Source organism: Epinephelus fuscoguttatus, linkage group LG4 (assembly GCF_011397635.1).
Source record: "Epinephelus fuscoguttatus linkage group LG4, E.fuscoguttatus.final_Chr_v1".
Classification (NCBI taxonomy): domain Eukaryota; kingdom Metazoa; phylum Chordata; class Actinopteri; order Perciformes; family Serranidae; genus Epinephelus; species Epinephelus fuscoguttatus.
Window position 1 is genome coordinate 37,354,364 of NC_064755.1, and position 15,633 is coordinate 37,369,996.

The 15,633-nt window shown below is 42.7% G+C and overlaps 1 protein-coding gene across 2 annotated transcripts in view; it reads right to left on the reverse strand.

Moving 5' to 3' along the window:
* The window catches only part of wnt7bb (wingless-type MMTV integration site family, member 7Bb), a 44,730-nt gene extending 29,434 nt beyond the window's left edge, over positions 1-15,296 (reverse strand). The window contains exons 1-2 of one of the 2 annotated variants that reach the window (XM_049573251.1): positions 14,650-15,296; positions 7,021-7,247 (exon numbers count right to left, since the gene is read on the reverse strand). In XM_049573251.1, the coding sequence (XP_049429208.1) occupies positions 7,021-7,247; positions 14,650-14,720 (298 nt within the window). In that variant the 5' untranslated portion in view covers positions 14,721-15,296. Of the gene's footprint in view, positions 1-7,020; positions 7,248-12,228; positions 12,647-14,649 lie in introns of those variants that run through there. The other variant, XM_049573250.1, reaches the window with a different exon arrangement.
* Between the last annotated feature and the right edge of the window lie 337 nt (positions 15,297-15,633).

Here is a 15,633-nt window from a genome sequence, read left to right on the forward strand (position 1 = left end):
CTGCAACAAGATTGGGGATGCTTTCATTTTTCCATCAATCCATCTACCCTCAAGTCTTGTGTTCAGCAGAGTGTCAGGCAACAGGGAAGGTGCCAGCAGAAGCCATCTTCTGAACTGAATACACTTTTTCTGTTTACAGTAGGAGAGAGAAATAAATATCATATGACTGGTCTTTGAAACGGAATCACCTCTGCTGAATGGAGATATCTCAGACTCTGTAATGCTCAATAACCCAACTATTAATGTGCGTTCTCTTGGAAAGCGAATGTAATACCATGGAGAAGCTCCAGAACAGAAAGACTGCCTCCAAGAGCAGGCAGCACAGAGAGAATGCATTAGACTTGCGGTCGGCTGATCTTTAGTTCTTGAAAAAATGCCGACATCTCCTCCCTCCAGTCCAAAACTAAGACTGGATCACAGAGCGGGGGGAAAGGTTTAGTGTTCATAATTTGGGGGATTTGAATGAAAAACTTAAATGGGAGCGGAACGGGAATAGCTTTTCCCCTGTACTTGATTATGATGATGTGGGAATTTGCAGATTCGGAGAAGGGATTGGAACATTTTGTTGAACGGGTGTATTCCATGATTTCATATGCCATGCTAAAGAATTCCATAATACATACAGACACGGTCAGAAAACATGGTAACATCTTCAATCGTCAGCAACAAACACTGGAAACTCGTCACCACCGGGAATGTCGTGTGCGAGCCGATGGCAGTTTGTCAATAAGGTGTTGGGAGAAAACGCTAAATCGCCCACTTTTGGCAGTGGAGCTCTGCAGTAGCTGTGGCTTCTGTGGTCTCCCACGATGACCTAGTGGGACACTGCTAAACTGAACGATCCCAACCAACAGCCTTCCCAGCTACAGCACTGGAGAGCCTCATCCCACTGCCTAAAGATGCGATACCCAATTACACACCTGTATCCAGCAGTGTTATAGCTTGGTTGAACTTCAGAGAAAACAGCCACAGAGTTTAACTTTGACAATTTTGTATCTCCATGCTAACAACGTGAATAATTTTTGAATACACTGAGAGAAAAAGGCTTCAACATCAAGTAATGGTAGACTGTAAATTATTGGAACTCTCTAAATATGCTTTAAAGGCTACTAGAGCCATCATTTAAAGGGGAACACCACCTAAATCGAGAATTCCAATATGTTATTTCCATGACCTTGGATAGTTCAATCAATATTTGTCTCTCTCTCAAAGCTAGAAACCAGAGAAGTCTCAATCTTGTGATGTCATAGGGTTCAAAGTCTGTAATGCTCTGCAGACAATGAATGGGAACCTGATTTTATGGACCACAGAATGTTTGTTTTCTTTTTTTTTATACCCAAATAAGCTGTTTTCTATTGTAGAGTTCTCAGTTCTGAAACAGAAAATGTACCCATGTACTCAGAACTTTCCCCAGGGTGCTCTCAGTGTCATCTATAACATATTTCCCAATTCATTGTCTATGGAGCAGCTCCAGATTTTACACCCTATGACATCACAAATTTGAGTTTTAGCACTCTAGTTTTTGGATTTGTGAGGGAGTTGTTCATTTTAACTATTATTTTTGGACTGTCTTAGGCCATATGAATAACATATAAGAATTATGAAAATAGGCGTAGCTCCCCTTTAAGGCACTGCACATAAAAAATCAGTATGTTACTGCACGATGATAGAAATCAATCAAAATTAAGGTTGCAATATGTCACCATTGTTCTATTAATGCTCAATCACTTTACCACTGCTGTGACACACAAAAGAAATATAGTTAATATTATTAACTGGGCACATCAGTGGACACTGCCACTCTTCAGACAACTAGACTGCTTTCGGGGAATACTTTAAAACAAGCTGGATTCACGGTAGATCATTGTAGAAAGTCAACTGGAATAGCTGCCACACTTCACCTATCATTTCTTTTCAGCAAAGAGGATGGTGGCTGATACAAAGCTGGTTTTATTAGTGTAGCAAGTCTGTAAGACAGAAGTGCAACATATGTCTTGTACCCACAGCGCTCCTCTAAGTGCTGAGCGTAAGAGAAGCAACGTAACTCTCTCTTAATGATGCCGTCTATCAGAGCTAGATCAAATGACTCTGATTCATAACGGATTTGTTATCTGAAGACTAATTTTTATACAAGTAATATTCATACTTGTTTACGTAAACAATCTGATGGTATTTCCCATCTTTGCCGAGCAACAGTTTTGAGTCACAGGAATTAAAGGCCTGTCCCAAATATAGGCCTATTGATTTCAGTGTTTTAAGGAAATAATAGCCCGGGCTATTAATTGCAGTTTTACAGTAGTATAAAAATATATGGTAATGATGTAGTGATCAAGAGTTTTGTGATTAGCTCCCTCAAAATATGCTGTCAAATCCTACAGCATATGGTGGTTGTAGTCAGTCATCAGATCAGTGATCAGTTTTCACTACTTTAAAGGTCCAGTGTGTAGGATTTGGTGGCATCTAGCAGTGAGCTTGCAGAATAAACTTTTCCTGTGTGCCAAGCGTGTACGGTGACTGATGCAAAAATGCAAATGGCCCTATCTAGAGCCAGTGTTTGATTTGTTTGCTCTGGGCTACTGTAAAACAACATGGCCACTCTGTTAAAAAGGACTCAATCTGTATAAAGAGCTCATTCTAAGGTAACAAAAACACATTGATTCTTAATTTTAGGTGATTATAAATTAATGAAAGTTATAAATATTATATACCAGTTCTGCCAATACATGCCCCTAAATCCTCCACACAGGACCTTTAAATGTGTAACATCCCTCAACACAGCTCATGGATCAGGTAGCATTAAGATACCTGTGCAAGCTGAAAAGAAGCCATGAAGACATTTGTCATATTTCATGCTTCCACAATGCCCAGTGGTGAGACAATTTCTCAACTCACTTCAGCTCAATTCAATACAACTTTATTTTCTGTGCAGCTAATGTTCCAGTCAGTGAGTGAATTTATTGTTCATCTCTGAACCTTTGGCTTGCTGTTTTGACCGCACTTCATCAGAAACACATTTTTTAAACAATAATATTTGTGTGTGAATGGGTGTGTGTTCTTGTTTCGAGCTGTCACTTGCCAGTGCATTTATGGACAGGAATAATTCATCAAAATGTAAAACATGTACTTGAACTCTTGATTTTTACAGTTACTGATGCTTTTATCACAACAGATTTTTTTGATTTTGCAACAAAACTTGAACCTCTGTAGGACTGTCACATCACCATCACAGAGCCAGCGCACGAGCCTCTGTTTGGACAGTTTACGGACAAAGAGCTGCTTTGTGCACCTCAGTGCAGCCATGGGTTCGACATAATATGCCAACACTGTCAAGAGGCACAAACAATGTGACTTATCCTCGTTTTCACCCCCGTGGAGTAGAGTAATGAATATATTCACTTGAAGGAGAGGAAGAACCCCAGTTTTTACAAACAGTTAACAACAGAGCTACTGTGTGATATTACAGTGTGCCGATGACACATGGATGATGCTGTAGAACCTGCGTTCGCGGTGGTGATCAAGTACGAGAAAAATAGTCTTTTGTTCACAAAATCCCCAAATCAATATTTTTGTAAATCTGTCATGGGAACCAACCCCGAGCGAAATCAAGTTCCACACTGGCCTTTAAGAAGACGTCATCGTTGGAATACTTTATAGAGAAGGCCACCAAGTCCCATCATTATCGGACAATCATGGCAGGCCCAGTAGTCATCACTCTCCCACCAGAACTGGACACCAACAGTCATGTGCTCAGCGCGGGCGCATTAAGCATTTATTTGTGCAGATCCACTATGGAAACCAAACATGAAGAGTCAAAGCGAGCATTAAATTCAGATGACGCCACCATGGTGCATCACTGATGAAAAGTGAAAGAGCCCTTGTACTGTGGAGCTGAATGGGCTCAACCTGATTGAGCACACACATGTAACTTTGCATCAAATACACAGAGACAGTGCTTACACATTCCCATTAAAGAACAAGAATTGCTAAATGTAGATTTTTATCCTATGGAGTGCTTTAGGTAAACATTATAATATGCAAAAACACGAACATGAGTCTCATAAAAATACAGAGTAGACACACAGATGCTTCTGATGAACCAGTGCCTAATATCACTCTTACATCTCTACGCCCTTCAAAGGGGCATAAAAGAAGAGAGCAACAGAGCAAAAGGAGGAGGAAAGGGGATGTTGAGTGTTGAGGAAAACAACATGAGCTCCATTACAAAAGAAAGCGCCACATTCACAACAAAGAAAAAATGCTTTTGGAGAGGGAGCTGGAGCTAATTCAGCTACTCCTTAAGAGGAGTGATTGTTAACAGAGCCACTGGATTAAATGCACAGCCCAACCGCAACGTAATGGCAACAAAGCATCTTCTAAATGAAAGGAAATATATAAAAGTCCCTGTAAAACAAAAGCGATGCAAAAGAAGTCTGCGGAGAGCCAAGTCTCTCAAACAAAAGCATCGTAAATGTAAATGTTTGTCTGCTTAAGGTCTTTTTCTGCATGTATGTGCACAGCCAGGCATGGACACAACCAATTTAGCCCGATTAACAACAGATGTGTCCATCTATTTTGGTTCGACAAGCGCTCTCTGCAATAACACCATTAGTTGTCTCCTCATTTGCGATATCATTTTTCAACCATACGTTTTCCCCATTAGGGCTTCAGTGCCTTTCGGTAGCTTTTCCATAACTCTGGCATAGCCAGCAACAGTCGGCATGCTGCTAACCAACAGTCTCATTGCAGAACTTACATCAACAGAAACCAGAGCGCGCTGGAGAAATACAACATTGTCAATTGAGAGGAGGACAACTAAGATGGGCTGGAATCAGCAGTATATGAAGTCCTCTTGAGCAATGCCAACGCCAATGGTTATACAATAGAGAGTCAAAGAGGCTGTGTGTTGCTGGTTTGAGTTTTGACTGTGTGATGTGTGCAGCTTGGGTTTGGCTTGTGAAGAGCCATATTTCATGGGGCTCAGAGGGTCGGGGGCTGGTACCACATTTTTGATACTCCTCTTGTACTGTTGCTTAAAACTGAGACAATAGGATGGCTTGAAACACGCATTACGTAACTTCTGTTCCCTCCTCAAGAGGAAAGTCACTGGTTTTATCACAGCCGACTTCATTATCATTACCAAATGACAATGAGCGATCACAGGCAGCTAAATCCATTTTGATGTTGCAGTGTTCAATTATTCATTTAATGATCCGCTGTGAACAACACGCACATGTGTACATCTATCATTAATAATATTCCTTATTCTCAAGCAAACGCCTTTTCCTTCACACAGAATTAATCAGCTTCAAAATGACAAAAACATGATTCTGTGCTGCACAACAGTGTCTCGTATAGCGTCATATGCTGGTGTTGGATTATTCCACTAAAGCAGTATTTTTGCTCAAATAAAATCCAAGGTGTCTTTTTCATGGCTGCAACATTTAATCTAAAATCTTGTACTTCATTTTAGATGAATGTAACTGTAACGCAGGGTGACATTTTCAGGATTCCTGGAAAATTGTAGGACACAGTTCAGAGTTCATTGCATGTTGATTGTTTTTTGGCATTTTGGTTGACTGCAATTTGTCTGAGTCAGTGAGACAGACTATCAATCAAGATGGGTCCTGTATTAAAGGAGCTGTATGCGACATTCAGAGCATATCTGTGATTCAGAGTCTGAGGGGGGACTGCCTATGGCAAAGCTGGCAGCTAGCCGCTAACTGCTAACAGCATGAACAGTTCTAACTCAGGCATGGTTCATACATTTTCCTAAGAAAAGTAATGCACCAAAATTCTTCATATTCTACATAATCATGAGCCAGTTATTCGTATATAATCCATGTATTTATAAGGCTTTGATCACATGACCAATGAGCTGACAGTAGTAAAGAATAAAGAAGGGAGAGATGCAATCAGGAGGCAGGTTGGGGTGGTGGATGGGTCACAAAACACAGGACTTCCAGGAGACAGGTGTTCAGAACCATGTGAACTTTTAGTGAACTTTGAGATACATCGTCACCATGTTTCTCTTCCTAAACCTAACCAAAGTAACTTTACATGCCTTAACACAATCTCTCCAAGTTTATATTAAGAATGTAGCTTAATTCTTGGGGCACTAATTTGTAGGATATCGTGCAAACCATTGTACGAGGATACTTTAGCTAACAACAGCAGCAGTGCTGACAGAGCTAACGGTGTTAGCCTGCGGGGACCCAGACAGTCGGTGTTACGCTTCCACAACAACACCATTCCACCACCATACCACTAGTAACCACCGTAGGAGTGCAGTGCAGAGCGACAGCAAAAGCTAACCAGTGGGATACACACTCAGGGACTCATAAGCGCTAACATGCACACGCTGCCAGACCGGCTACCACAACAAAGAACAGAGAAGCTCGTATTTTAACACACACACAGAGGAAGCATGACTTCATTCTCTGCTCAGGATGCCTTTACTCCACCATATCTTTACGTAGCAAATAGCTGTTTGTTCTGAATGACATATTCAGCAGCTTAAATGCCTACTTTTGTGACAATTTCTTGTGACCAAATCTGTAGATCTTTCAGTTTATTTTGTGCTATTCCTCAATAGAGGTGTGTTTAATTAAATTGTCACAACTTGATTAACACACAGAAACAGGGCCTCAACATTTGCACTCCTGGCGGATAAACCCAGCCATGTCCAAGTGTTTGAACCAAAGCTCTGCTTCATAATATGCCATGATCTAGAGAGTCCTGCAGGGTCAAAGAACTTAACTCTAAATCAAAGAATAAACTCAAAACCACCTGTAGAGTGTACATAAACCTAAATTCAATCCGTTCCGATGAAAAAAAAAAAAACAGTTTGACACTTTGACACACAAAACTTGCAATTTTGCAAAACAAAATATCCTAACACCAACCACCAAAGCTCCAAAAGGTTCTCACAAGGTCAGCCATATAGGAACACACACACACACACATATATGCTCACAAGCACACACTGTGCCCTTTCCCTTTCGTGATAGAACCCAGACTGACCTACTCGCAGCTCCTGACCGAAGACTGTCCTTTCTCCCAGCGCCGAACAGTTCCAGCGTCCATATCGGAACTGGTACTGACACTCATTGATGCCCATCTGGGCGCCTTCGCCCACAACAATGATGGCGTCCGGGCGGCTCTGGCAGATGGCCCGCTGGCGAGGTGCCAGCCCGGGAATCTTGTTGCAGATGATGTTGGCACCCAGAGCCACCACCGAGGACAGGGCCCTGCCAAGGTAAGAGAAACACACCACCACGCGTGCACACACGCATCCATACGCACCCATCAATGCACACACAGACACGCACACACACAGACTCAGTTAGAACTTGGTCAGACTGACTCATTTATGTGAGACTGTCCAGGACAGGATTCAATTCAACCAGTGATTGATGCACGTTCCGTAGTGAAGTGAAAGCTGCACTGCATGAAAGTATTGCTCTTTAATGGATTAGAGGTAAATCAAAAACCTGAAAACTTAATCCAACATAAAACATAAAAAAAGCAGACAGGGAAACTTGCTAAAACAGCACAGAGACAGAAAACAAGATGCTTATTTGACTACTGACAACGCCATTCCACATTGGTTTGGATGGTGGTAGTTTGAGTAATGAGTTGAGGTTTCTGTACTAATTGTAAGGTAACATAGTGGCGTGAATAGGTGCCAGACTTACGCAAATACAGCGTATACACTTGCTCAGGGTCTTGTGATGGAGATGTGGGGTTCAAATTTTAAACAAATGTCATGCAAAATATTATTCTTTATGATTTGTGTGATTATGTTTGAAAGTTATTCAGAGTGTAAAGTGTCGCCTCTAAATTTCATGAGCGAGTCCTTCAGCTTTAGCCACATCCTAAGATTAGTTTGCATGGAAAATATGTAAGGTTTTCAACACGAGTTGCTCTAATTTGCAGTGTATCAATGTGCTGTATAGCAGACGACACATGTCTCTCGTAGCTCTCTCCTCAGGGAAACGTCATTATCTGATCACTCGGTGTGATAATATCGGAACATGTGTTAAAGATGGCTTTGCAACCACTGAGAAAGCCAAAACAGATTACAGCTAAACAAAGCACTGACTCTGTTTATAGCCCTCGAAACCATGTAGATACATACTTTTCAAACATGTCAGCGACAGGGAGCCATAAACGAGCGCGGAGGCAAACGCCGGCTTTGAAGTATGACGTCGACCTCCGAGGGCTTCACCACAAACGGGGCAAACTAACGCAGGCAAGTTGTGTGTCAGCGAAAAAGCGACGGCAGCGTGAGAGGAGCAAAAAGGAGGAACGGATTGGGGTGGGGGTGGGGTGGGGGGACAGTGAGGACAGACAGTGATTTCTGTTGAGTCTAGTTCACAGTGATCTTGGTAGGAGACCCCCTGACTAAGAACGAAGATATGAGCGTTGATGAGAAATCGCCCTGGTACAATCATGCTCCCTTTCCGCTGGTTGTCCACAAAGGCAGAAAAACACAAATCTCAATTTCAAACACATAAAGTTAAAATAAATCCTAAGTGCAGCGAGGCGAGTATCTGTTACCAGACTGAGCACTGCGCACATTCTCCTGGTCCTCTCAGTGCAGTCAGGGGAACGCACAGCAGTATATAAAAGGGAAAGGGTGCCATTGTGTATACTGTTGATTTTCCAACCCATGCTCTAAAAGTTACCACAAAGCTAACTGAACTAAGATTGTTTTACTTCAGTTGAACATGCCAAGATATGTGTTTCTGGAAAAAAAAAAAAAAAAAACGGATAGCTCCAGAAGCAAGATGTTAACGAGACAAAGAGCATCACTATAGAGTCAGTTGAAACCGTCACTTCCAAAATCTGAAACTCAAAATGAAAACCAGAAGTTCATCAGGTGCATTCAGTGTCCGCAGTAAACACTCGGGCCTGCTGCTGCTTTCAAACCCTCTCTCTCTGCTGTTAAACAAGCTTGAACTCCTCTGACCCTCTGTGACCCTCTGCTGTATATGCGGTCGTTCATGGCAACAATGACATGTCGTCCATACAAACCAAAAGGTCAGGCTCATTAAGACAAGTAATGTGCAACTGGAGAAATTCACTGTCCTGCATAATGAACATTGCGGGTGAATGCAGCTGGTTTGTTTATGTAAATCCAAAGGCAGTAAAATACATCTGAGTCTTTTATATCTCTGATTTTTCAGGCTAACACAACAACATGTTGATGTTTTCAAGTCTGGCAAACAGAAACTCCTATTAACTACACCCCCCCCCCCCCCCCCGGCTGTTTCTCATGTCATTCACCTGCTAATTCACAGAATCACAGTCTACCATGGGCAACCCAAAACCATCAGACAACACCAAACAGAGAATTCCACAGCTAAGCTTTTAAATCCCTGAAATCATCAAAGTGCACAAATGCGATTCTGTTTGCTTAGCGTATACTCTGTGTGTGTACGCCAGCGGCTTGGGGACAGCTCACCCACGGTCACAGATCCACCCTCAGATAGGCCGCCAGCAGAAAGTCATGTATCTAATGTATTAATCAATGAGAAGTGTGTTGTGTTTGATCGATCACTGGTGTCATTCGCCCAGCTTTGAGAGAGAGAAGTTTTTGTTAATTACGGAGCAACAGGTGGCATGAATCTTTAAATAAAGCTCTGATATTTAAAGGCCATATTAGCGTTACATCCAAGGGTGTAAGTTTTGTTCCAAGACTCAGGGGGACACATATGAAACAGGTGGTTTGGGGTTAGGAATTTTTGAGCATCAAACACTTAATTTCCTGCCTTCTGGTGAATTGTTCTGCGCCAATTTACAGTGGAAATGTCTTTAATTTGTCAATATAAAAGTCCTCTGGTACTTTTATATTTTTATTGAGAGGGACAAATGCACATGTTCTTAATATGGAGGGGGACATGTCCCCGGCATCCCTCCCACCCCCTGAAATCTACGCCTGTGGTTATACAGTATGTTCTTTCAAAATTTGATACTGTTGGATTGATTCAACATCAATAAAGTGGTTGTGCACACAGGCTCTGACACATATCCTTATCCCTAATAATTCTACCTTGTTTTTGACTGTCTGTGTGACATTAAACACAAAATCTGTGATGCGACTGAAAGAAAAACACATCACACAAAACATCCAACATGTAAATGTCAGAGAAACAGAGGCCCCGGCCAGTTGGACCAGACAGTAAATGAATTTCTTTGGTAGAAATATGACTGAAAAAAGCTCACAGACTCCATCACAGGGTAGTTTGGCCTTAAGAGAGTCTAAAGAGAGTCTACGTCACTGCATACAGCGTGCTCACAGCCACCTACTTCATCAAATGGAACACTTTGAACCTTACTGACACACTATTAAGCTCCCAGGCATGCATCTTCCACCGAGGAATGCACTCACAAAAATGCCTGAGACACAACTTAACTAAGTCAAGTGAATAAATGTTGTTCTTTTTCCAAGAGAGGGGAATTAAACTTATTTTAGTGCTGAATATGATTTTCATATTTTGCTGCTCATGCACAAACATAGGTGTAAATTTCAGGGGGGACGCAGGGGACATGTTCCCCTCAGTATTTAGAGGAACATGTGCATTTGTCCACTCCTATAAAAACATACAAATAGCAGAGGGCTATTATTTTGACAAAATCAAAGACATTTACACTGTAAATTGATGCAGAAAAGTGACAAAGTTGTGCATTAAAATTCACCAGAATGCAGGATATTAAGTGTTTGATGCTCAGAATTTTCTGGTGGACTACCCACAACCCCTTGTTTCATATGTGTCAACCCCATGTTGAAATAAAATCAACATCCTTGTCTACAAATAAAAGAGCTTGAGATGAATTCGTAATAAAATCCTGTTTACGTCTGTTTTAAACTATACCCGCAGTCACACACTGGTTAGGCCGGTGTGCTGTTAACACAACAGGGTGAAAACGGTCAGATTATTGTCATTGGAACATTGAGTGTGAAATTCCTGATATCAGAGTGTGAGGTGTGCAACAGCCCAAACGCTCTACATGCTCAGATCCTCCCGCTGAAGGCTCATTTGCCACCCACAGCTCTACAAATTTTACAGTTTAACAAGCCATAACATTAGCTGTGTAGCTCTGAGGAAGGTGCACTGCATCACGCTGAGTCCATATAGAAATGTTTCCCCTCCAAAACCTATTTTGTGGTTAATGCTCAACAGAAAACATACTTCAATAATCCAAACAAACAATGGTATGTAGTTTTAATGCGCAAGCCATTCCTATACTTAGTAGTGTAGCCCACTTTTAACAGAAAACCAAAAACCACATCTATTTCAGCATCAGGTTTGGGGTCTCCGGGCAGCAGAGGAAGGAGCGAGGCAGCATGGGTGAGTAATTATTTTGGAAGCTTTAAGAAAGCCAGTGTTCTCCTGCAAGAGTAATTCTCGTTTAATTCAAAGCCGCAGCGCATTACAGTGTCAATCACGTGCATGTTGCAGGCACATACTCTCAGATGTGGCTTCAAAACGATAACATCGAAAAACTGAGAATTAACCAGAGATGAGGTCATGCTCGGAGATGATCTTTCACACGCTCTGACAGGTTAACGGTGCCTGCGTGCGTAAAAAGTGTCCATATTGTGTTCAAACCTCCTCACGGGGGGAAAGAAAAGACAGAATCTCAGCATCCAATTGTCTTGAACATCTCTGCCACTCTGTGGCCAAAATGAATCCATGTAGCAGTTGTACCAAAAAATGTTTTCTGATCTTGCTAAATATTTGCAACATACAAACCATGACTGCTTACTCAACAAGACGTGCTCGTCCGCCTGCACACGGCACATTAGCGCGTTCAGGTTTTCACCTAATTAGTTTATTCCCACGTGGATCATTTTCCCGGCGATGTTTCCCCACTGCTGAATATTCTCTACGGGGAATTTACGCGTGTGTAACATTAGGAAGTGTGTGAAAATATCCAAGAATTAAATCACATTTACTGCTTAAGTTGCACTTTTGCTACGCCTGCTCCCTGCGCCGTTACACTTTGATGACACTGTATAAACAAGTTAAAATGAATCTCCACTCTGCAGACGCGGGCAAGTAAAGAAATTCATGTCAGAACCGGCATTTAATGATTAGGAAAAAGGAAATATAGCCCGCTGTCCGGTAGGAAAAGCAAACCCGTGCGTCTTTGTGTTGCTGAGGATGAGCGCGCGCTCTCTCTCAAGTTAATTAAGGACCCCGTTAATTGGCTCAAACTTACAGGTAGCTGCCACTCGTCAGGATCAGGAAGATCTGTGGATAATAGACTGACAGCAGTACACTGCGCGACGAGAAGATGATCATGATGACATTGAGCAAATGGCCACGTTCGGACTGAGTGAGACGACGCGGAGAGGATGAAAAAAAAGAACTCCCTTAATTCCCGGTTTTAAGTCCCTTTCGCACAAAATCAAAAAGAAGAGAGGTGCTGTGCGTCTCCTTGTCTTTGGTGCGGTGGCTCTACGCAGCTCCAAGCTCCCAGGGCCGTGTGTGCGCTGAGATTGGCTCTGTCATCTCTCAGCGGCGGAGGCTGTTACACAGTACTGTGGGTTCCCGAGCCGGAATGATGATGGTTTTAGGGATTTTGCATGGCAGAAAAGTGCCTCTCTCCACTCTCATGAGAGTCGTGCCTGCCATTGGGCAGGAAGAGACACTGCTATCCGCCCACTTTGCCACAACGGGACAATAGGGTGACACTGATCCGATCCCCGTTGGACGTTCAGGAGGTTTCATTCATCATCACACCCCCACCCCCCCACCCCCACCCCACACACACACACACACACACACACTCCACCATCCCACCCCACCATCCAGCCAAAAAAATAAACAAACACAGAAGCTGGCTGCTTGAGCCTCACACCATCATCACAGCTCCAAAAAAAATCAGCACATTTCTTTGGCAGGATGTGTCACTCCGAATCAACAAGTTGGTGTCACATTAACAATAAAGTCCTTATAATATAATCTCAAAACTCCTGTATGAGCGTGAGCTTGAATGTGAGATCGTGATCCTGCTGAAAAGACATTTCCTCACCTCCTATGACATTCCTATAACAGAGTTATAATATTCTTGGGACCTACACAGCGTCATGTCCTCTTGTAACAACTTTTCCTACAATATTTCCTTAGAAACATAAAATAAAGCATATTTGCGGTGCTCGAATATAAGTTTCAGGGACCTTATTATTTCCTGTGGTAACACTATAATATTCCTATAGGCGTCTATAATATTCGTCTCTGTCTGCCTGTCTGGTGCGCTCTGATGGTCTTTGATGGCCCTTAATATTCTGCCGCTGTTATTTGTATAATCCTCTCATCAGATTGTAAAGGTGGAAGTATAAAAAACAGCATTCCTCTTGCTCAGATTGGATCTGAGCAGAGAAGTAAAATACTGGTGGAGATTTGGACGCAGAGCTGAGTGAGCGGAGAGGCTTTTATCGCCTCAGCGTTGTGACTCTCACTCAACACCTGCAGGCTCCGGCTATTGTAAATGAAGAGGGTACCATGAAAGATTTAGCCGGAGTAGAAAAAAGAAAAGGATGGAAGGAATGAGCTAACTGCTCGGGCTCAGTAAACACGGAGATGGGTGACTTTCCCTCCACACAGAGTGGAGCTACTGTCATGTGATATGAGCATCTGTGGAACTTGAAGTCATTTACACGCTTCACTCCACAAGGAGGGAGGGCTGACACTTTTCTTGTTTGGCTCGGTGTAGCTGCAGAAAACACTATAAAATAAGTACATGAGCATTAACGCTGCATGCACTTAATAACTTCTAATTATGTCATGCGCAATTGGTCACAGTCACTCCACAAATCAAATATGATTGCGCACAAAGCGTCGCCTACTTATATAAAAGAATAATCTGTAATAGTGTTGGAGAAATTAGGAGGAAGTTCTGTTAATTTAGTAGGTTTACCTCCACTGCATCTAAGTTATGCATTGTTGCATACCTGTTTAACTTTAGGCCCCTGAGGCAAGTTAGTTTGCGTTTCAGGGAGGCCACCGTCAAAATAAGAGCTATTTTTATTTCAGCATTCCATAAGTAGAGAAACATTAACCGCCACATGAGTTAATTCGTCATAATGTGTGTGTCCTAATGTGATCATGCTGCTGTGTTATAGGGCCGCAGAGTAAGAATGGATAAGTCCCTCTGTGTTTATGCATCAAGGTGAGGTATTGCAAAACAGGTAAAAACTCCGTCTGGCCGATGGAATGTGGAAATACAACTCAGCCTGCCGCTATTAATGAAGGTATGCAGGGGTGAGCTGGATCTGGAGCAATGACAGCGGCTCAGATTATCTTGTGCGACAAATGGAGCAGGAGTCTCACGAGGCGAAGTAAACAGCTCTTTGATAGTGAATACGAATCGATCGTATTGCCTGTTGGCATGAGACCTGATCTGCCACTTTTACGCACGACACATTCCCCAGGTGCAGCCGTTTGGATGTAATGCTTAAAATGTTTGTTTTTTTTCAAACACAACTGCTCTAAACATATTTTTTTAACATGAGTGTGAGGTCAGAGGGCAGCTTTCCTGTAAAGAGTTTAATAGTCAAGAGTGTCGCAATTTGATTTTCACGTTTGCGCATGTGAAGGAAAGAGTCTACGCATGTAACCACAGGTAATGAAAACTCACCCAAGTCTGAGGTATATGATGCCAAAACACAGGAACACGTAGAGACTCCGCTTTCGGAGGGGTTTGTGCATGATCGTTGCCACTTTGTCCAGAGGCCATGCACTGTAACATAAAGTGGTCAGGCTTTTCCGTTCACATTGGCAGGTTTCCTAACCCTTCCAGATGCACGTATACCGCCTCTTTTCCGCGACGTGAAGCTGAAGCGCCTTTGAAATCTTCGACCGTGTGAAATCCATGGTCCTGCAGTACAGGTGAGATGCTGATGACGACCTGAAAGGTGGTTAAGAACTCCAAAATGAAACTTGAGAGAGGGTCGGACTTGAAAGGTGAATGAGTTCTTGGAGGAAGTGCCTCCTATTCGTCCTTACATTCACCGTACAGTCTAATTAACGAGTCCCATTTGCTGCGCCATGCAGGTAGAAAAAAAAATAGGTGCACTTACTGCCCTGCCAACCCTGTGGATTGTGTTTTGTTTGCACATCGCTCGCTGTTTCTATTCTCTGCAGACATCTTAAACTCAGCCCACGTTACCAACTTGCAACAGCCAGGTATTCTAATACAGGTAACAAAAGGGCTCCACGCCTCCTCCTCCTCCAGCATGGATATGCAGGGAATGGGACGGGCTTCCAGTCCGAGCTCAACACGTGTAGTTGTTGTACAGAAAACTAAAAGGGACGAAGTGAAATGGCCTTTTATAGGCCTGTGGCCCAGGCAAGGCTGGTGCTTGTCGCTTGCAACACTGGGCAATGCCCCACCAGCGCGGGCTCCCCGGATGGGCTCCACCACAACAGTAAGCCCCATAAAGTCAAACAGACGAGAAATGGCTTTCCAGCTGCATGAATAAAAAGTCCTATTGCATGACTAATAATGACTAATAATAATGAACTGGCGTCATGATAAATATGTTGCAGTGAGGTTCTGTCAGTCACTTTGATTAACAGTGCAATGCATGAACAAAACAACATAAACAAAACAGCAATATTC